Here is a 20,934-nt window from a genome sequence, read left to right as displayed (position 1 = left end):
AACCGCCTGATTAAAGAATATTGCACGCAACTATGTAACCAGCAATGGAACGAAGTGTGCGACGCTGCGGACGGCCGCATCAACAGCGGGACTACATGGCACCTGCTTGAACACCTTTTAGACAGAACCAGAACCAAAGCGGACCAAGGTCGCACACTGAACAGGATCATGCACGAAGAACTCAAGAATACCACGGAAAATGACCTCATTGATCGTCTCGCCGACAAGTACCTCCCGCTGGCCAAAAATGCTAGAGGCACGAACGCCGAAGCATATCGCGGCAAGGCCGACCCAGGGCTAGATCGGGACTTCTCAACCGAAGAGGTACGCACGGCGCTTCAGAACCTAAACAGCAAGTCAGCGCCGGGGCCGGACGGCGTAACTAACAAGGCACTTAGAAACCTAGACGACACCTCCATCGAAACCCTCACTGAGGAAATCAACAAAATCTGGAGGAATGTAGCACTACCCGAAGACTGGAAAACGGCCCTCATCGTGCTCATCCCAAAGCCTGGTAAGGCACCCAACATCAATAACCTCAGACCGATCTCGCTGACGTCTTGCGTCGGCAAGGTAGCCGAGCATGCGGTCCTAAACAGGCTCTCAAAACATCTAGAAGAAAGAGATATCTACCCCGCAACAATGATCGGCTTTAGACCCGGGCTGTCCACCCAAGACGCCATGAAACTTCTCAAACATGAGATCATTGACGCAGACACGAGAGACGCGAGAGTAATCCTAGGGCTAGACCTCAAAAGGCCTTCGATAATTTATCGCATGACTACATACTCGATACAATCTCTAACCTCGACCTCGGCACTAGACTCTACGCTTATACAAAATCGTTTCTGAGCGACAGAACGGCCACCCTTCGTCTAAGAGAAATCAAGTCCCAGAAATACAAACTAGGCAGCAAGGGCACCCCGCAAGGCTCTGTCATCTCTCCGACGCTTTTTAACCTTGCGCTAGCCGGCCTAGGCAAGAGACTGGATCAAATCGAGAACGTCTAATACACCATATACGCAGATGACGTAACGCTGTGGATCCCCGGAGGTAGCCTGGGATCAGTTGAGAACGCGCTACAGCAAGCGATCGACGCCATCGACGAATACCTCGCCCCCACGGGTCTGCGATGTTCGCCCACTAAGTCGGAGCTCCTCGTCTATAAACCACCGAGAAGCGGTCCCAAGCCAAAGAGCGAAATCAGAGACACACACTCCATTACTCTCAGAACAAAAGACGGAGGAACCATTCCGCGCGTCAGCAAAATCAGAGTTCTCGGCATGCTCATTGAGAGCAACGGCTCTAACGCCGCGACAGTGGCGCAGATCGCCACAAAGTCGGATAACGCCATGAATCTGATACGACGCGTAGCAAACAGACAACACGGCCTTAAGGAAGAAAATCTCCTCAAGCTCACAAACGCCTTCGCGCTATGCCACTTCACCTATGAGGCGCCCATGCACAAATGGAAGGTAGCGGAGAAGGACAAACTCAATGCGCAACTGAGGAAGCTAGTCAAACGAGCACTGGGAATCCCCAAAAGCACCGGGACAGAGCTCCTGCTGCAACTGGGGGTACACAATACACTTGAAGAAATCGCCGAAGCTCAAGAACGGGCTCAATTGACAAGACTCTCTGCAACCAAAAAGGGTAGAAAAATCCTAGCCAAACTAGGTCATGACATCACAGCAATCGAGAATTTATATGAAAGTGTTCCGGCGGACACACGCAACTCCTTCACGGTTCGCCCACTCCCGCGCAACATGAACCCCGCGCACCATCAACCCAGAAGGCTGGCACGCGGATCGTTCATTCTGCGCGAAATACGTGATAAGAAGATCCAAGCCTGTTTCGTAGACGCGGCACAGTACCTGTCCAGGCAGGCCTTCGTTGCCATCACGGTCAATAAGCAAGGTCAAGTCACAAACGCTCTCACAGTCAAGACCCACAAGTCCGAGATAGCAGAACAGGTCGCCATCGCACTCGCACTCACAGACCCGACCACCACCCACGTCTACAGCGATTCACGCTAGGCCGTCAAAGCTTTCCAGAAAGGCGCCGTTGCAAGACAAGCACTACATATAATCAATACATCCGCACCGCTGCAGCATCACACCATCTGCTGGTTCCCGGCACACCTCGGAGAGATCGAGGACGCCCCTCCCAATCTCAACGAGATGGCTCACAGGAGCGCGCGAGACCTAACCCTCCGCGACGCCACCTATTCTGGTCGTGACCATCCCCGCGAGAATCGGGACCCTCCCTCCACATACAATGAGGTCACAAAGCACTTTTATCTAGACCGCAGAATATACAGGACACCTCACAATAAGCTCACCAGGCCTCAGGCCATCACCTACAGAATGCTTCAAACCAACACGTACCCCGCGCAGAACAGACTACATCACTACATGCCTGAGCTATACACAACATCATATTGCGAAAAGTGCCTTAGAACACTAGACGTACATCACTTGCTCTGGCCATGTGGTCGGACCCACGTAAACAAGAATCAAGACTCCGCCAAGCTACAAGAAGCACTACGCAGCAAGGACCTGGCGGAACAGCTCTGGGCCGTCCAGCGAGCCCACGATGAGGCCAGGGAGCTAAAACTCCCGGTCCCAACGTGGGAGTAGCCCGCTCTATGCGGCCTTGCGCCCCGTAGCCCGCAGGACCTTACAATAAAGTTATCCCATCCATCCCATCGTGGCACCGGCCCAGCTGAAGGATACACCGTTCGAAACAATCCTCGCCGTTCTGCGCCACCATCTAGCGCCGAAACCACCGGAGCTTGCCAGACGATATGAATTCCATCGCCGCGACCAGGCAGGCACCAAGTGAGTCTGCCGCCGCCTACCTCGCTGCTCTTCGAACGACGGCACAGCACTGCAACTTCCACGACCTCGACACCGTGCTACGGGACCGATTCGTGTTCGGACTGCAGAACGACACGGTGAAGCGGCGACTACTGGCGAAAAAAAGTTGTCGCAGTTTCACCTGAAAGGCGAAGCATCAATTGTGATAGCAAATTTGTAGAGAGCTATACGGAGGAATATATATATGATATTAGCTTTATCAGCTGTATAAACTTGGACATGCAACAGCACCGGCAACACGCAGAACTATTGTCGACGGCGTCGGCGTTTTGCCCGCGTTCGCTCAAAATGCGTGCGGCGTTGGTGACTGTTGCCGGAGCCTCTGATATAAATAGGCACTTGGTGCCGCAGCTAAACGTCGCCTCCCTTCCCCTCCCCTCCCCCACGGCCTCTCGCGCGTCGGAAGAAGGCGCGTTTGCCCTACATATATGGTGATTGTAAAGGAGGAAAGAGACGCCTACTTCTGCAGCCCTTAAGCGAGCACGGCGCAGAACGCGCGTTCGTTCTCCGCCGTGCGTTCACTCCCCGTGAAAGCGTGCGTCCCTCGCGGCCTTTCACTCGCACATACAGCGTTCGGCGCGCGGCGACGATTTCATCTCCATTGACGTCATACGGAACCTCACGGCGACGACGACGCCGACGGCAGAAATCTGCTTTTGAGTGTCCATATAATTGCTATCGCAATAAAAGAGGTGTGTCTCACCAGTGCTGTCGAGGAAGCAGTCGCCGCTGAGGCCATTGCCTGGGAAGCCAGCCTACCCTCGTTTTAAACCACGAACACGTCGCGTTTCGAGCCCGTGCACCAAGGGACGACGACTGGCGATTATGGCGAGCAAGACACCGCTGAAGGTGTTCTTCGGTTACGTGCGAGCCCCACTCAGCGACGGGACACCGAGAGATTGGTGGGCGGCCCCTGCGCCAGCTGTGGAGGCCCGCACGAACGCCGCCTGTGTCGGTTCCGGGATGCCCAGTGCAGGGAATGTGGAAAAACCGGGCACATTGCTAAGGTCTGCAGGTCCCGGAGACAGCTTAGCCCACGTCGAAATGCCAGAGACCAAGCCCGGACGCAACAATTCAAGACCACACCTCGCACAACCATTTCATACTGCGACGACTTGGCAGTTACTGCTATCAAGGAAGTGTCTAAACCCGCCAAGAGGAAGATACATGTGAGTGTAAAAATCGAAGGCACACAGTGTCAGATGGAGGTGATTTCGGGATCAACCTTTTCCATTATCTCCGACGCCACAGCCAGACACATTTTCCCAAAGGGACGTGTCCAAAACCTACAGCAACTTGACGTTATCATGAGGGACTGTCAAGCCAACCGTATCACTGTACGTGGAGTTGGTACCGTCCGAGTGCAGTTCAAAGACTTTGACGGCCTATTGCGCCTGGTCATTGTCAAGGGCGAGCGCCCAAGTCTTCTCAGGCTGTATTGGTTTCCGGCACTAGGTATCAATATCACGGCAGTGCCACGCATCGATCAGCAGCCATCCTCACTTGATAACATATTCCGGGACTTTGCCTCTGTGTTCGACGGGACACTGGGCGGCTACAAGGGACCGCCCGTGCAGTTTGCACTTAACCCTGAGGTTGTGCCTATCCGTCTGAAAACAAGAAGGGTTCCTTTCACACTGCGACCAAAAATCGACGCCGAACTGGACAAATTGATACAACAAGGAATCCTAGAGCCGGTTGACCACGCTCGTTGCGAAACCCCTATTGTTACGCCACTGAAGGCAAATGGGGACGTCCGCATCTGTGCAGACTACAAGTGCACCACCAACAAAACCTTGCAGCAGCACTCGTATCCCGTACCAGCTGTCAACCACCTGCTGGCATCCGTCTCTGGTGGAACTGTCTTTGCGAAGCTAGAGTTAGCACAGGCCTACCAACAGCTCCCAGTGACTGATGAATCTGCAGAGGCGCAGACCATTGTGACGCATCGGGGTGCTTTTCGTGTTCGTCGATTACAATTCGGTGTCAGCGTCGCACCTGGCATCTTCCAGAGTTTAATGGAGAACCTACTGCGCGGACTACCAGGTGTCATTCCATATTTTGATGATGTCCTCATTTCAGGTGCATCACACCAGGAATTGCTTAGTCGCCTTCGAGAGGTCCTTTTGTGGTTCCAAGATGCAGGGCTTAAGGTCAAGGAGGAGAAATGCCAGCTAGGAGTGACTCAAGTGGAATTTTTGGGTTTCCGAGTCGATGCTGAGGGAATCCACCCCACACTGGCCAAGACGCAAGCCATCCTTAATGCACCGCGGCCGTTGAACAGAGCCGAGCTACAGGCCTTCCTGGGTCTTCTCAATTTCTATCATGCATTCCTTCCACACAAGGCCACTGTCGCTGAACCCCTGCGCCATTTGTTGGACAAGAAGGTCCCCTGGCTGTGGGGAAACCTACAACAAACTGCGTTCGACAATGTGAAGAAGCTACTGGCATCCAACCAGGTGCTGACACACTTCGACGAGAAGAAGCCGCTAATCCTTGCCTGCGATGCGTCCCCGTACGGAATAGGAGCGGTGTTGAGTCACAGAATGCCGGATGACACGGAAGCACCAATCGCTTTTTATTCAAGCCTTGTCCCCTACGGAGCGGAATTACGCTCAGATTGATAAGGAGGCACTCGCTGTGGTTGCCGGAGTAAAGAAGTTCCATGACTACGTATTCGGCCGCCCATTTCAGATCCATACAGATCACAAGCCGCTCCTGGGGCTCTTCACATCAGACCGGTAAACGCCACAGATGCTTTCACCGCGAATGTTGCGTTGGTCCATTTTTCTGAATGGATACAAGCATACTCTCCACCACCGACCAGGCAAGCAGTTAGGCCACGCAGATGGTCTCAGCAGACTACCCCAAGCGGACCAGTGTCAGGATGACCCTTCGCCAGCAGAGGTCGTCATGCTTCTGGACGTACTTCCAGAATCTCCAGTCCATGCAGACGATGTGGCGAAGTACTCCGCCAAGGACGCTATCCTCTCCCGCGTCCTCAACTGGGTGTGGAAGGGGTGGCCAAGGTGCGCTCCGAGTTCCGAATTCACACCATTTGTGTCCAGGCAACATGAGCTGTCCGCCCACAAGGGACCACTGTGGGGTGACCGTGTGGTGATTCTACAGAAGCATCGTTTCTGGGTCCTCAAAGCTCTGCATGTCGGACACCCCAGCATCATCAGAATAAAAGCACTTGCCCGCAGTTATGTATGGTGGCCCGGCATGAATGCGGCCATTGAGGAATGGGTCCGGCGATGCCTTCCTTGCCAGGAAACACGGCCCGAGATGACTCGGGCACCTGTGCACCCATGGGAGACGACCCGAACTCCATGGTCACGCCTGCACATTGATTTCGCTGGTCTATTCCAAGGACAGACCTTCTTGATTGTGGTGGATTCTTATTCCAAATGGCTGGAGGTCATACCAATGTCGTCAATGACATCGAGTTCTGTAATCACTACCTTACGAAGATTGTTCGCAACTCATGGCCTGCCAGATACCCTCGTCTCAGACAATGGCCCGCAATTCACATCCACAGAATTTCGAGGGTTCCTGGATGCAAACCTCATCCGCCAATGACATATGCACCGTTCCATCCATCCACGAACGGGCAGGCTGAAAGGATGGTACGGACCACCAAAGAGGCATTATCTCGGATAATCCGAGGAAGCTGGGCACAGCGCCTGGCAGACTTCACTCTACAGCAGCATGTAACTCCGCAAACAGTCACGGGACGCTCCCCGTGTGAGTTACTGATGGGCCACCGACTGTCTACCATGCTGGACCGGCTACACCCAGACCGGGCCCCTGACAAGTCCTCCCGATTGGCACCACGCACATTCCAGCCCGACGACCCTGTATTTGTACGCAACTACAGCCAAGGTCCACCATGGGTACATGCTGTGATTTCCAGAGCAACTGGCCCGATCTCTTATGAGGTGGTTTTTCCGGACAGCCGTGTGTCGCCGGCACGTGGACGACACGTGCCGTCGTCGGAGCAGCAGTCCCATGAGGTTAGCCGAATCCGTACCTGAAGGAGGACAGCCTGAGGTCCGGCCTGCGTCAAGCCCTTCACCTGTCGGAGTGAGCTGCAGCAAGACACCAGATCCCAGTGAAACCGAGGAGCAACTAAGAGTCATGCTACCATCTGAGGAGCAACCAAGAGTCATGCTACCTTCGGACGACACAGCAGCACCTCAGCCAGCAACAACAGAGCAAAGTGTAGAATTGCCGGGGCCACGGCGTTCGCAGCGTGCCCGTAAGACACCCCAACATCTTCGGGACTTTGTGCTGGCATTCGCTGACTGTTGAGTCCGAACTAAGGGGGAAGGAGTGTTGTGTACCGATTCTGGACGCTGAGTTCCGCGGATGACGGATTTTCGTCAATCAGCCCTGGTGTTGAAGAGCGCCCTCTTCCGGCCCCAACAGTATATATATATATATGCCAGTTGTAATCAAGATCCCCTGTTCTGTGTTGTTTCGTGACGGCAATAAAGAGCTATTGCCGATACCGCCTGGTAGCGATGGTGCATCGCGATAGGACTCACGCAGCAACATAACTTAACGCTGACTTCCGACACTATTGTTAATGGTGATGTGTTCCTTGCACCCAGCCGTCACTGCATCTCTGGTGGGCTTAGCATTACTCCTAGCCTGGTGCGTTTTCAGGACGGTAGAACGTTCGTCGCTGTTGATAACCCTACTTCTTCGCCAGTTGTGCTCTCCCAGGGCACCACTGTGACTTGCTTTACTGACACCGAACCTCTTTCACTTGTACCTCTTCACACCGAATCACCACCTTTTTCTACCACAACTGATGATCATGCTGCTGCCGCTGCTCTAAAGGACGCGATAAATCCTGATTTGACTGCTGCCCAGAAAGAAGACCTTTTGGCCCTACTGCAAGAACACAGCGCCTTATTTGACGTTAACTTCAAACTTCTGGGGCGCACTTCTGTCGCAGTGCATCGCATTGGAACCGAAGGCAGTTCTATTGTACGCCGCCGCCAGTATCGCGTGTCTTCCACAGAACGGAAAATCATTGCGGACAACGTTGATGACATGCTTAAAAGAGACATCATTCGGCCATAATCCAGTTCTTGGTCGTCTCCTGTTGTGTTGGTCCGCAAGAAAGGCGGCTCTGTACAATTTTGCGTCGATTATCGAGCACTTAATAAGATCATGCGCAAAGACGTATATCCGATTCCAAGAATCGACGATGCCATTGACTCTCTCCAGGGCGCTGAATATTTCTCAAGTCTAGACCTCCGATCTGGGTACTGGCAAATACCCATGGACGAAGCGGACAAGGACAAGACAGCCTTTGCAACGCCTGATGGGCTTTACGAATTCAACGTCATGCCCTTCGGCTTGTGTAATGCTCCTGCAACATTTGAACGCATGATCGATACAGTTTTACGCGGCCTTAAGTGGAAGACCTGTCTGTGTTATTTAGATGACATCGTTATTTGTTCTACAACTTTTCGTCAGCAGCTTGAGCGTTTGGACGAAGTTTTCACATGCATTTCCAATGCTGGACTCCAACTCAACACAAAAAAATGCCATTTTGCCCGAAAGAACATCAAAGTGTTGGGGCACCTTATCAGTAAAGATGGCGTTCGACCAGATCCCGACAAGGTTGCTGCCGTGCTTCGCTTCCCTCGCCCCGAAAATCAAAAACACTTAAGAAGCTTCTTGGCCCTGGCATCCTACTTCCGCCGCTTCATCAGTCATTTTGCTGCCATGGCGTCGCCGCTGCACAAGTTGCTGACGTCGGGCACTGCTCTCACTTGGACAGACGATTGCGAGCTTTCTTTCCAAGCCCTCAAGCAAGCCTTGACATCCGACCCCGTCCTGTGTCACTTCGATGAGAACGAACCAACTTGCTTGCACACCGACGCTAGTGGCCATGGGATTGGTGCTGTCCTTCTACAGCGTGATACCACTACACGAGAGAGAGTCGTTGCTTATGCCAGTCGCGCATTAACGGCTGCCGAAAAGAACTACTCGATAACAGAGCAGGAATGTCTCGCACTAGTTTGGGCCATACAAAAGTTTCGACCATATCTTTATGGACGCGACTTCACAGTCATAACCGACCACCATGCCTTATGCTGGTAGTCGTCATTGAAAAATTTGTCTGGACGCCTTGGTCGCTGGGTGGTCCGATTGCAAGAGTACGATTTTGACGTTGTCTACAGACAGACAGACAGACAAGAAACTTTATTTTGTCCTAAGGGACTATGTCGTAGTCGCGGGCCGCACCTGCACCGGGGGCGGAAGACCGTGATCTTCGGCCCTTTCGCAGGCCCTTTGGACAGCTCGAAGCTGGATTGAAAGGTCGTCGCTCTTGACGGCTTGTTCCCAGTCTTCTTGCCTGTTAAAAGGCGAGTGGTGCAATGCTGAACATTGCCACAGCATGTGATTAAAGGTGGACCTTTCCTCGCCGCAGTCGGGGCAGCGGGGATCCACACCCGGAGTGTAGTGGCTCAGCCTAGATCGAGACGGAAATGAGCCCGTCAACCCCGAGGCCTGGGGTCTGCCGAGCTTCGGGTGAGGAGCCGGGAACTGCCTGCGTCCCAGCTGGTAGTGAGCCGTGATGTCGTGAAAAGTAAGCAGCGGGTCCGTGGTCTGGTCGATCCCCTGCGAAGCCGGGCCCCTCAGACCGGCGCGGTTGACGAGACCTCGCGCCTGGTCGTGGGCCAGCTCATTGGGGTTGATCGAGCCGGGAGAGACGTTCCGGCCCATGTGAGCCGGGAACCAAGTGATGACGTGACGGACCGTGCCTGGCTTGCGGGTCCTAAGCACCGCCGCAGCCTCGGCCGAGACCGAGCCGGCGAGAAAGGCCATCGCCGCCGACCTGGAGTCTGTGAAGATCTGGGTGCGCCCGGGATCGCACAGAGCCAGCGCCACTGCGACTTGCTCTGCGACGGACGCCGTCGAGTGTTGGATGGACGCTGCGTTCAGGAGTTTGCCCTGGGGGTCAACCACCGTGGCCGCGTACGAGTTTGATCTGGGATACTGCGCCGCGTCGACAAAGGACGCGAGCTCTGGGTTCTGCAGGGCAGTCTTGATGAGTGCTCGGGCCCTGGCTGCGCGCCTGGCCTCGTTGTGTTGTGGGTGAACGTTCCTTGGGAATGTGGAGACTCTAAAGGCGTCCCTTTCTTCCTGTTGGAGGGTGACGGCGCACGACTCCGCGGCCATGGCGGTGAGGCCCGCCATCTCGAGTATTCGGCGGCCGGACTTGCTGGCAGACAGGCGAACGATCTGTGCCGTTTTCTGTGCTTCTTCTACAAGTCTGGGAAAAAGCATCAAGACGCCGACGCTTTGTCTCGCTGCCTCCTGCCACTATTATCTTCAAACAAGTCTCTCCATTGCTCGCCACTTGATAATGAGACTAAGTCTCCACTTACGTCATTACCTCTAGCGGTTACTGACACGCCATTTTCTAATCGCGGAACTCAGTTCGCCTCGTGTCAACGTTCGGATCCCTACTGCAGCAGCATTATCCGACTGTGCGGTACTATTTCTGCACCAAATTCCCGATTACGTCGACAACTGCGACTATTTAACCTCGACAACGATGTGCTGCACCGCTACATTTACACCATCGACGGCCACCGCTGGGTACCTGTTGTTCCACGTTCGATGCGCACACAAATCCTTGAAGCCTTTCACGACGACTCATCTGCTGGCCACTTGGGTTTCCACAAAACATACCATCGCGTTAGGGGCCGTTTCTTTTGGCCGGGCATGTCTACCTTTGTGGCCAAGTACGTCGCTTCTTGCGTCCAGTGTCAACGGCGGAAACGACCGACTTCACCTCCTGCTGGCCTTTTACAGCCCATCCCATGTCCCGAGACACCTTTTGCCATTGTTGGAATTGACCTGGTCGGATCTCTGCCCATAACGCCAGCACGTCATCGATGGATCGTGATAGCTGTCGACCACCTCACACGGTACGCAGAGACCGCACCTGTACGCACTAGTTTGGCCTCAGACGTTGCCGGCTTCTTTCTGGATGCTATTGTGCTGCGTCATGGTGCACCTCGTGTACTGTTGTGTGATCGCGGCAAGACTTTCATGTCACAAATGATCGAAGAAATACTCAGAGCTTGTGGCACAGTTCATAAGACGACATCCGCATACCATCCTCAAACAAATGGCTTAACAGAGCGATTTCATCGCACGCTAACAGATATGATATCAATGTATATCGGGCCAAGCCACGACAACTGGGACAAACGTTTACCGTTTGTGACGTTTGCTCACAACACTGCTATCCAACGAACTACAGGGTACTCACCTTTCTACCTCGTTTACGGCCGTTCGCCGACATTCACCATCGACGCCGCTTTCTTAACTGCCCCAACTAACACCTCGGCCAGTATACCAGAACAGTTCGTCTCGCGACTTGACGAATGTCGTGACCATGCTCGCTTCGTCACAGAAGTCAGTCAACTAGACCGCAAGCAACGTTACGACATCTCTCGTCGAGACGTCTCCTTTCGTCCTGGAGATGAAGTGCTCCTTTGGACGCCCATTCGTACACCCGGTTTGTGTGTGAAGTTTGAGCGGCGCTTTTTTGGCCCCTACATTATTAATGAACAAACATCCCCAGTGAACTATGGCGTTACTCCCAGCGAGGTTTCTTCCGACCATCGTTATCGTGGTTCGGAGATTGTTCACGTTTCGCGTCTCAAACGATTCGTTCGGCGCCTCCCTTCTGGCTAAGTCGCGGCCTGGCTGGCCGCTTGCGCGCGCAGGGGAAATTAGTGTGAGCATTATTCATACGCTTCATATTCTCATGTGTACATTCTCATCATCACCGTTTTGGGGCCTGGTAGTGGGGCTCTCGCTCGAGATAATAACTGAGAGTCTCCCTAAACCTCGTCTCACAATCTATATATATATATATATATATATATATATATATATACGAAGAACCTAACTGGGAGCACAGGCGCACGAGCAGTCTCTTGCAGAAGTCTGAATAAAAGCGGTGTGTATGTTAGCGTCCTCGTTTGTAGTAAAATGAAAGCCGTTTCCGGGAGGAAGATCGACGCTCCGCGCATGAATTGTGTGATTCGGGGAAAGACCTCACTGCTGTATCGGCGTGGCGGCCATGGATGCCACGCCGGGCACGCGGGAAACGCGGGAAACGCGGGGGCACGCCGGGACGGCGGCCGAGCAAGTGACACAGACGCAGATGAGTACCGAGGCGAAGAACTCTCTATTAGTGTAGACAGCCCTTATATATAGGCGGGCGTAGTTACAAGCAGCGCCCCCTGGGTGCGGAATATGTGGGTTTCGGAACCGGAACCTCTACATCACATCATCCCCCCTCATTTAAGTGAGGCGGGGAATGTCAACAGCATTACACAGTAGTTGATGAATAGCGTCATACGTATTGTATACAGTAGTGAATAGCGTCATATGTATGAGATATGTCCCCATGCAACATTATACGGTGGTAATGGTCACATTAACGATTTGTCCGTATCTCTCTCCCCCCTGCGAAAAGGTAACGGTACTTGTCAGAATAGGTACTCGGTAATGTCTTTAGCAAATAGACACAATACAATAGATGCACTGGTAATACAAATATACATATGATGTATTGCCCGTCACAGTAGAAGTCCTTTTCACCTCGTCGCCAATTGTTATTTATTTATTTATTTATTTATTTATTTATTTATTTATTTATTTACTTATTATTTATTTATTTATTTAGGAATACTGCAGGCCTTAGAAGGCCCAGGGAGGAGGGGAAAGGTACATACAAATGTAAAATACAATAGGTTGATGAAGGAGTAGAAAAGCTCCGGAAAAATGTAATAGAAAGTAGGAATGCATGCTGAGTAAAGCACCTAAATAATGCATAGAGGGTGACAATTACAAATTCAAACACTGTTTCATAAACACAATTTCAAAGCACTGGAAATGTAATGAGAGAAAGAGGAGTATATAATTTAAAATCATTACAACGCGTACATAAATAAATAATGCATAACGATACCAAATTGAAACAATATTCCGTAACAACAAGTACTAATTTTAGTTTGTAATCGACGCTATTGAGTCAGTGCTGACAAGCTTGTAAGGTAGGCTGTTCCATTCCGTTACTGTGCGAGGAAAAAAAGAATACATAAAGACGTTGGTTCTACCATTATAAGGCGTTAATGAGGCAGCGTGGCGATGTCTCGTTCGGCGGGCTAGTGAGGGGTGTTATATAAGGTTCGGGAGAAAGAGATAGTTCATGGTTACTCAGTAAGAAGAGAAATTTAAGGCTGTGAATTTTTCTTCTTAGTTGCGAAGACTGAATATTGTGTTCAGCCATTAACTGACTTGGGGAATCACTTGAGCGATATTTGGAAAAGCTGAACCTTACTGCTTTACGTTGTATCATTTCTAGCGCATCGATGTTAGTTTTAGTGTAGGGATCTCATACAATAGCGGCGTACTCGAGTTTAGGACGGACAAGAGAGGTGTAGCGATAAGACAGGTTTCAGAAGGAGCGTGTTTTAATTTATGCCTCAGGTAGCAAAGCTTTTTAAAAGCTGAGTCGCAAAGATGAGAGATGTGCGAGTTCCAACTAAGGTTGCTGGCTATTGTAACACCGAGGTACTTATATTCATTCACCTCCGTAAGAGGTTTAGATGCTAGGCTATAGGTAATTGACAATTTATTAATTTTTCTAGTGATCTTCATAAATACTGTTTTATCAATGTTAAGCTGCATATCCCAGCGTGCACACCAAGCTAGTAAGTCTTGAAGGTTAGAGTTTAGAGTAACTTAATCTTGTTGGCAGGTGATTTCATGAAAGAGCAGACAGTCATCAGCAAATAGTTTTATTTGTACGGGCTGAGTAACAGTGTCAACAATGTCATTAATATATGTGTTAAATTATAATGGTCCAAGAACACTACCCTGGCGAACACCAGAAGTGACAGGAAGGATACTGGAAGAACAACTATCAACTACTACGAATTGCGTACGGTTGGAAAGAAAGCGCGAATCCAATTTACGAGATGTGAATGAATGTTGAGATGTTCAAGCTTTTCTATTAGTTTTGCATGAGATACAAGATCAAATGCTTTCCTGAAGTCCAAAAATATGATGTCCGTTTGCCGTGATTTGTCGACAGTGCTAGCGAGACTGTGAATTACAGTGGTTAATTGGGTTACAGTGGAGAGGCCCTTTCGAAAACCATGCTGCTTAGGAGATAGAATGGCTCTATCATCGATGAAATTATTGTGAAACACTCATCTTGCTGTGACATAAGGTAGTTAAAACTGGCCGGCTTTTATAGTCGCGCAGTTACACACGACTATCCTTAATTGCCACATAATCGGCTGCGCACCAGAAGCATTACATCATCACTATCCACGCGCGCGGAAGGGCTTCATTGCAGTTCGAGAGCTCCAAGCTAGCATATTTTTCGCGTACTTCCATTTACAAATGTCCGTACGAATGCAGCATTTTGCCAACTTTCATGCATGCTATAAGCAACAATTTCTGTTCAAAACACGACATTGAGTTAAAGAAGGAACGCCCACTAGCGGCCCTAGCTATAGCTAGCTATACGTCACATTGACGTCAGCTAGCTATATCCAAGCAGTGGACTTGTGCTTTTTATTGTCGAAATCTGAAGGCTGGTACGTGTTCTTGGTGCACGCACCTATCGTACAACATTGCAAAAGCTAACCCCGCGATCATAATGCCTTTCAAATATTTTAAACGTCACGTTAATATACCCTTGTTGCGCCAGTTACACGCCTAGTAGGCAGTATTCCGAAGTTCACGTTGCAAAAAAAAATCAGTGCCATTCCACTATGTGAAGGTGGATGACCAGCGAAGCTGTGTGTGGTGATTGACCATTGCTCCGGCGAAACGTTCCAAGTTTGCGGGATCGGGGCCATATATGGACGGTTCGCATTTCTTTCCGCCTCGCGGTACTGGCGGGAAGCACGCTTAAGCTTGGCGTCCGCGGCCCGCTCATCGTCGGTGGTCTCCTTCCACCCCAGCCACGCCTGTTCCCTTTTCTGTTCACGCCGTCGTTCTTGGTAGGCACGCTGTTCTCCAGACCGTACAACACACGGCCCACCCATTTCACAGCCAGAACGGGGGGGGGGGGGGGGGTATTATGTAAGAATCCACCGAGTGGACTGTCCACTTTGGTTGTCGCCATTCGCTCCCGCTTCACGAGCGCGAAGGTGCCAGTCAGTCTCCTTTGCGCTCGTGAAGCGGGAGCCAATGGCAACAGCCGAAGTGGACAGTCCACTAGGTGGATTCTTACAGAATAACCCCCCTCCAGAACTGAGGAAAGGAGCCTACGCAGTGCATGACGTCAGGAGACAGAAGACACTCAGATTGGTAGGCACTGTTTGAGTAAGCGGGATGGCGTACTGTCACAAAAGAGCGCGTAATGGAAGCGCGCGTCGCGGGTCACGCAAGCCAGCGAAAGAAGCACGCCCGCACCGCGACAGTTTAACAGAGGGGGAGGGCGCATACGCCTCTCACAACCGAGGCGACCAACGGCGTCTAGACGTCTAGAAGAGCATAGACGAAGCGACGGTAACGAGAGAGAGAGTGAGAGAGCACGGGCGCCGAGACACCTTCTCGCCCGGCGAGTCGAGAGAGATTACTACAGCGTGAGCACGCGCCAACAAGATGACTCAACACCCCCTCGACGACGCTCCGACGGCGGCGGTCGAACGTACGAGAAAAGACTAGAAGATTCCCAGGCTTTGGCCATGCTACGGGATCACGACTCCGACAGGAAAGTTCAGAACACCTGTGGAAGCTATATAACCGCCGTGTGAGAATCAGTTCAGTTCAGTGGAAGTTGAGTTCAGACCACTCCGGTAAAGAGATGTAACGTGAAGACTGACCGTCTGCGGAAGAAGGGGATTCCCCAGCAAGCTAGTGGACGAGTTCATCGAGCGTCGGCATTTCCGGATGGAGTTCCTTCTTCGTGATTTGCCCCGAGCTACGCCGAGATCGTCTGACCCCAGGACCAGCACGGTGAATACGATTGGACATTTAGTGTTCCTATTCATTTTGTACTTTACCTGTTGGGCTCTTAGTGCTTGTCGTGAATTATTTCATGTGTTTTGTCAATACCCATCTAATTTGTATTGTGAAGTGTCTAGCTTAAGTGTGCAAGTGTGTGTGTGTGTAACTGCCCGGTGTGAAGAATATATTTTGTTGTGTTTCGACAACTCTGGGCTCTGACTCTGTGTTTGGACAGCAACCAGCGTTCGCTGGCACACCAGAGGGCCCATTCTTAATTGTCCTTGCTTTCGTGGGATTATTTTCGGAAGCTGATAAGTCGGCTTTGGAATTTGGTCCGGCGTTTGCGCCTCGTTCACGGGGTCGGTGACAATATTTCTGGCGTCCGCGACAGGACCTTTCTGGTGCAAATTGTGTGTCCATAGTAGGAAGAAAGAGCCGAGGGTCGTTTACATTGCCATCGTAAACGATATTGAGTGTTGCACCACGTTTTGCTAACTTGTGTGCAGATAGCAGTTCGATAGTGGAAATCTAGGCAGATATTTTTTGCACGTGGCTACATTTTTGAAGGGCGTCATGGATCTCAAAAAATTAGTTGCCCTTGGTGAGAAGATTGGTCTTTCCGGAGCTGAACTACGGAAGTGGGTTACTCAGAAGGAAAAAGAAGCCGTAGAAAGAGAGGAGCTAGCGGCTGAACGGGCCAAAGAAGAAGCAGAGGCGAAGGAGCGACAGAAAAAAGAAGAAAGAGAAGCGATGGAGCGAAAAGAGGACAGGGAAGCAAAGGAGCAAAAAGAAGAAAGAGAAGCAAATGAGCGACAGATAAAAGAACAACAAGAAGCTGAAATAGCTGAGAGAGAAAGACAAAGACAGCACGAGTTAGAACTCGAACGACTTCGTTCGCAGCACCGCACAGACGCTCCCGCTCTGGCAAGAGTCGATAACACTGAAAAGGAAGAAACTAGCTTCCGTCTGAACCGAAGCAAGCTGCTTCTGACACTCGATGAAAAAAAAGATGACTTGGGTGCTTATTTGCACAGATTTGAGACAGTTGCTAAAAGCCCGAATTGGCCAGAGGATCAATGGGCCACTGCGTTGAGCACGTGTTTGAGTGGCGAAGTACTTAGTGTATACGGTAGGCTTAGACTTAGTGTATACGGTAGGCCAACCGATGCCTCTAATTATGGAAGGGTGAAAGCCGCTCTACTAAAGAGATTTAGGTTCACCATAGAAGGCTTCCGAGGTAAGTTTAGGACCGGAAAGCCCGCCGATGGCGAGACTGCCACGCAATTCGCCGCGCGGCTCAGCCACTATTTTGATAGGTGGACTGAACTTTCAGAGACTGCACAGGAGTACGGTGCGCTTAGAGAGCTTCTGATCAAGGAGCAATTCCTCATCAGTTGCCACCCGCGCCTGTCACTCTATCTGAAAGAAAGGAAAGCTAAATCGCTTCAAGATATGTTGGAATTTGCAGACCAATTTTTGGAAGCACAGGGAGGCACCAATCTCTCCAAGATGAAAAAAGAGGAGCCAGAGGACGCAAAGAAACCGGCATCCGATGAAACGAGAAACCCTCCGAAGCCTGTTCCGAGGTGTTATCTCTGTAACCGACTGTGCCATAACGCTAGCAACTGCCGGAGCAATTTTATGCGCCCCAATGATGTCAGATGTTTTAAATGTGGGCGAACTGGGCACAAAAGCCGATACATGTCGCAACGGAGGGAAAGAAGCTCCCCAGGCATCCTGTGTGTATGCCCCGCCAAAACACCTAGAAGTCGTAAACAACGACTTTGTAGAACTCCGAGACGGAAAAAGAATTCCAGTCGTTAATGCGGTGATGACACAACGCCCAGAACTTCCCGTTAAGGAAATGCCTGTGCTTGTCGAAAGAATGGCAGACAAACCAATCACGGCGTTACGAGATACCGGCACCAGCGCAGTGATCGTACGGAGGAACTTGGTCAAAGACAGTGAACTCACGGGTGAAACCAGTTTAATTTACCTGATCGATGGTACGGCTAGTAAACTTGCCGAAGCCAAGATTGAGGTCGAGACCCCCTATTACAGTGGGAATGTCACTGCGCTTTGCGTGGACAGCCCCCTGTATGACCTAATTCTAGGAAACATTGAGGGAGTTCGCGCCCCAGACGATCCGAAACCTTTGGAAGAAGAGTCGAAGATCGTACCATCTACGATTGAAGAGCCGCGCGGAAAATCATCTACCGCTGACCAGAACAACGCGACAGCTGTCACCCGAGCTCAAGCAAAGGCTCAGGCAAGGCCTTTCCAGTGCCTCTCCACGCCTGATTCCGAAAATGAACCGACCGGGACTCATAACCACGCGAAACCCTACGATCGAAAAACCAAGGACAGGAAATTCAAATTTAAAAACCGTTGACAATTATGTGTGGGTGCACCGAATGTTTGAGTGCACAGAATGTTTATTCATACATCATGACGAAGTGTTTGTTTGAAAACTACTTTATCACAGTTTTGTATACTTGTTGCACATGTTATATTTCGTATGTTTGCCTTGTTACGCGAGATACGTCTTATTGTATAGTACAAGTGTACTAGTTACACGAGCGATGTGTTATTGTGTAGTGCAAGTGCACCTTTGTGACTTGTGTTTGTATTCGATGTATCGCAAGTCATGTGTGATTTGTGGTGGACTGATTCATGGACTTACGGACTCGTGCGTAGAGGACTTTTGTGCGCGCTTCTTTTGTGTTTTCTTGAATATTATTGCATAATATTCTTAAAGTGTGGGGGGGGGGGCAGTGTCACAAAAGAGCGCGTAATGAAAGCGCGCGCCGCGGGTCACGTAGGCCAGCGAATCAAGCACGCCCGCACCGCAACAGTTTAACAGAGAGGGAGAGCGCATACGCCTCTAACAGCCGAGGCGACCAACGGCGTCTAGACGTCTAGAAAAGCATAGACGAAGCGACGGTAACGATAGAGAGAGTGAGAGAGCACGGGCGCCCAGACACCTTCTCGCCCGGCGAGTTGAGAGAGATTACTACAGCGTGAGCACACGCCAACAGGATGACTCAACACCCCCTCGACGACGCTCCGACGGCGGCGGTCGAACGTACGAGAAAAGACTAGAAGATTCCCAGGCTTTGGCCATGCTACGGGCTCACGACTCTGATAGGAAAGTTCGAGAACGCCTGTGGAACGCCTATATAACCGCCGTGTAAGAATCAGTTCAGTTCAGTGGAAGTTGAGTTCAGACCGCTCCGGTAAAGAGATGTAACGTGAAGACTGACCGTCTGCGGAGGAAGCGGATTCCCCGGCAAGCTAGTCGACGAGTTCATCGAGCGTCTGCATTTCCGGAAGGAGTTCCTTCTTCGAGATTTGCCTCGAGCTACGCCGAGATCGTCTGACTCCAGGACCAGCACGGTGAATACGATTGGACACTTAATGTTCCTATTATTTTGTACTTTACGTGTTGGACTCTTAGTGCTTGTCGTGAAATATTTTCATGTGTTTTGTGAATACCCATCTGATTTGTATCTAGCCTAAGTGTGCAAGTTTGTGTGTGTAACTGCCTGGTGTGAAGAATATATTTTGTTGTGTTTCGACAACTCTGGGCTCTGACTCGGTCTTTAGACAGCAACCGGCGTTCGCTGGCGCACCAGAGGGCCCATTCTTAATTGTCCTTGCTTTCGTAAGATTATTTTCGGAAGCTGATAAGTCGGCTTTGGACTTTGGTCCGGCGTTGCGCCTCATTCACGGGCTCTGTGACACGTACACATGTATGGTGCGAACGTAGACATGGCCGACGCGGGTCAAAGTGCAATATCTGTTCTTATTAGCTTAATATCTGAAACGGGTTGTATTTGGACCTAAGATATTAAACTCATTTTTGCAAGTTGGCGGAGTGCTTGAAGCCTGTTTCACCTCCGCTACAGGTCAGCCTGGTATTGCTCTATCTTCAGGATTTTTGGTCTACGGACATCGATCCGCTGGCCATTAGCCCCGCGAACGACCTACAGAGGCGCTGCGAGCGCCGCTCGCATGACGTCAGGGCACGGACTCGCTCCTGTTGTCTGCTGCCGTTCGGGCGCTGTCCGGGCGCTGTCCGGGCGCCTTCTGCAGTGTTTCCGTTTGTTTGCTGTCGTTCCCTGTGCTTGTATACTTATGACGGTCATCTCAAATACATTTTACGACGCCTCAAATTCATTCGCGCAAACTTATTCAAGGATCTTATTTCCTATACCACAATTTATTTCTTAAGGGCAACGCTGCAGTACCAGCCGAAGGAGCTCAGACCAGCCCATTGCGTGTTTTCATGCGCGGATCTAGACTTTGCAGATTGAGAGACTAATAAAAGAAGCATAAATAGCACGTGACTAATAAAATCATAAACGCATAAACATAGCTCATAAGAATACAGTTAGGATACCATACCTGCAGCGGTGCAACGAGCATTTCACTATGTCTGCTAGATGTGACTGCTACATTTACCTTGATTTTAATCCATTAAAACGTGTTTGCTTGTCGAGTAGCTCGTGGTATAATATCTAATTTTTCATTTCTTCACAGAAACGCTCGACAGTAACACGACGACCTGACACTGCAGTTTAGATGCAACCAGCCCCACTAATTCCTTTACCGGCTTCTCAAAAATAAAGTTCACTGCCTGCCTGCCTGCCTGCCTGCCTGCCTGCCTGCCTGCCTGCCTGCCTGCCTGCCTGCCTGCCTGCCTGCCTGCCTGCCTGCTTCTCAAAATTAGGCCGTTCTTCACCGGTTAATTTCAAGTAGCGGTAATTCGAAATAAAACTAATTGAGGCTTACAGCCATTTGCAGAATACGCAAAGGAATGTACCAATATTTATTCACTGTTCCGTGCTACGCGTTCAACTCACTTGTGCACTTTACTGCTGCTTGTTTCTTGAGGAACAGACATCACGAATCTGTTTGGCGAACTGATCACACAGGCTGCTCGGCCCAAATTTTTAGTGAAATATGCCTTTTGGACCGTATGACTGCAGCTAGAAAGAAGCCGAAGCCTTATTCATTAGTAGTGTGAGGCTTA

The 20,934-nt window shown here is 50.8% G+C and overlaps 1 protein-coding gene and 1 non-coding gene across 2 annotated transcripts; both read left to right on the top strand.

Annotated features, from left to right (window-relative positions):
* Nucleotides 1–5,632: 5,632 nt before the first annotated feature.
* On the top strand, nt 5,633–6,916 carry LOC119449222 (uncharacterized protein K02A2.6-like). The gene is given in 2 exon segments (XM_049666703.1): nt 5,633–6,453; nt 6,456–6,916. Coding segments are annotated over 2 exon segments (1,281 nt in total). The 5' UTR covers nt 5,633.
* A 12,754-nt stretch (nt 6,917–19,670) lies between these two features.
* Nucleotides 19,671–19,853, top strand: LOC119451128 (U2 spliceosomal RNA). Its single transcript, XR_005191684.1, has one exon. It is a non-coding gene; the product is annotated as a U2 spliceosomal RNA (small nuclear RNA).
* Nucleotides 19,854–20,934: the final 1,081 nt, after the last annotated feature.

Source organism: Dermacentor silvarum, chromosome 4 (assembly GCF_013339745.2).
Source record: "Dermacentor silvarum isolate Dsil-2018 chromosome 4, BIME_Dsil_1.4, whole genome shotgun sequence".
NCBI classification, from domain to species: Eukaryota; Metazoa; Arthropoda; class Arachnida; order Ixodida; family Ixodidae; genus Dermacentor; species Dermacentor silvarum.
Note: the sequence above shows the minus strand (reverse complement) of the source record. Positions and strands in the feature narration are given on the sequence as shown.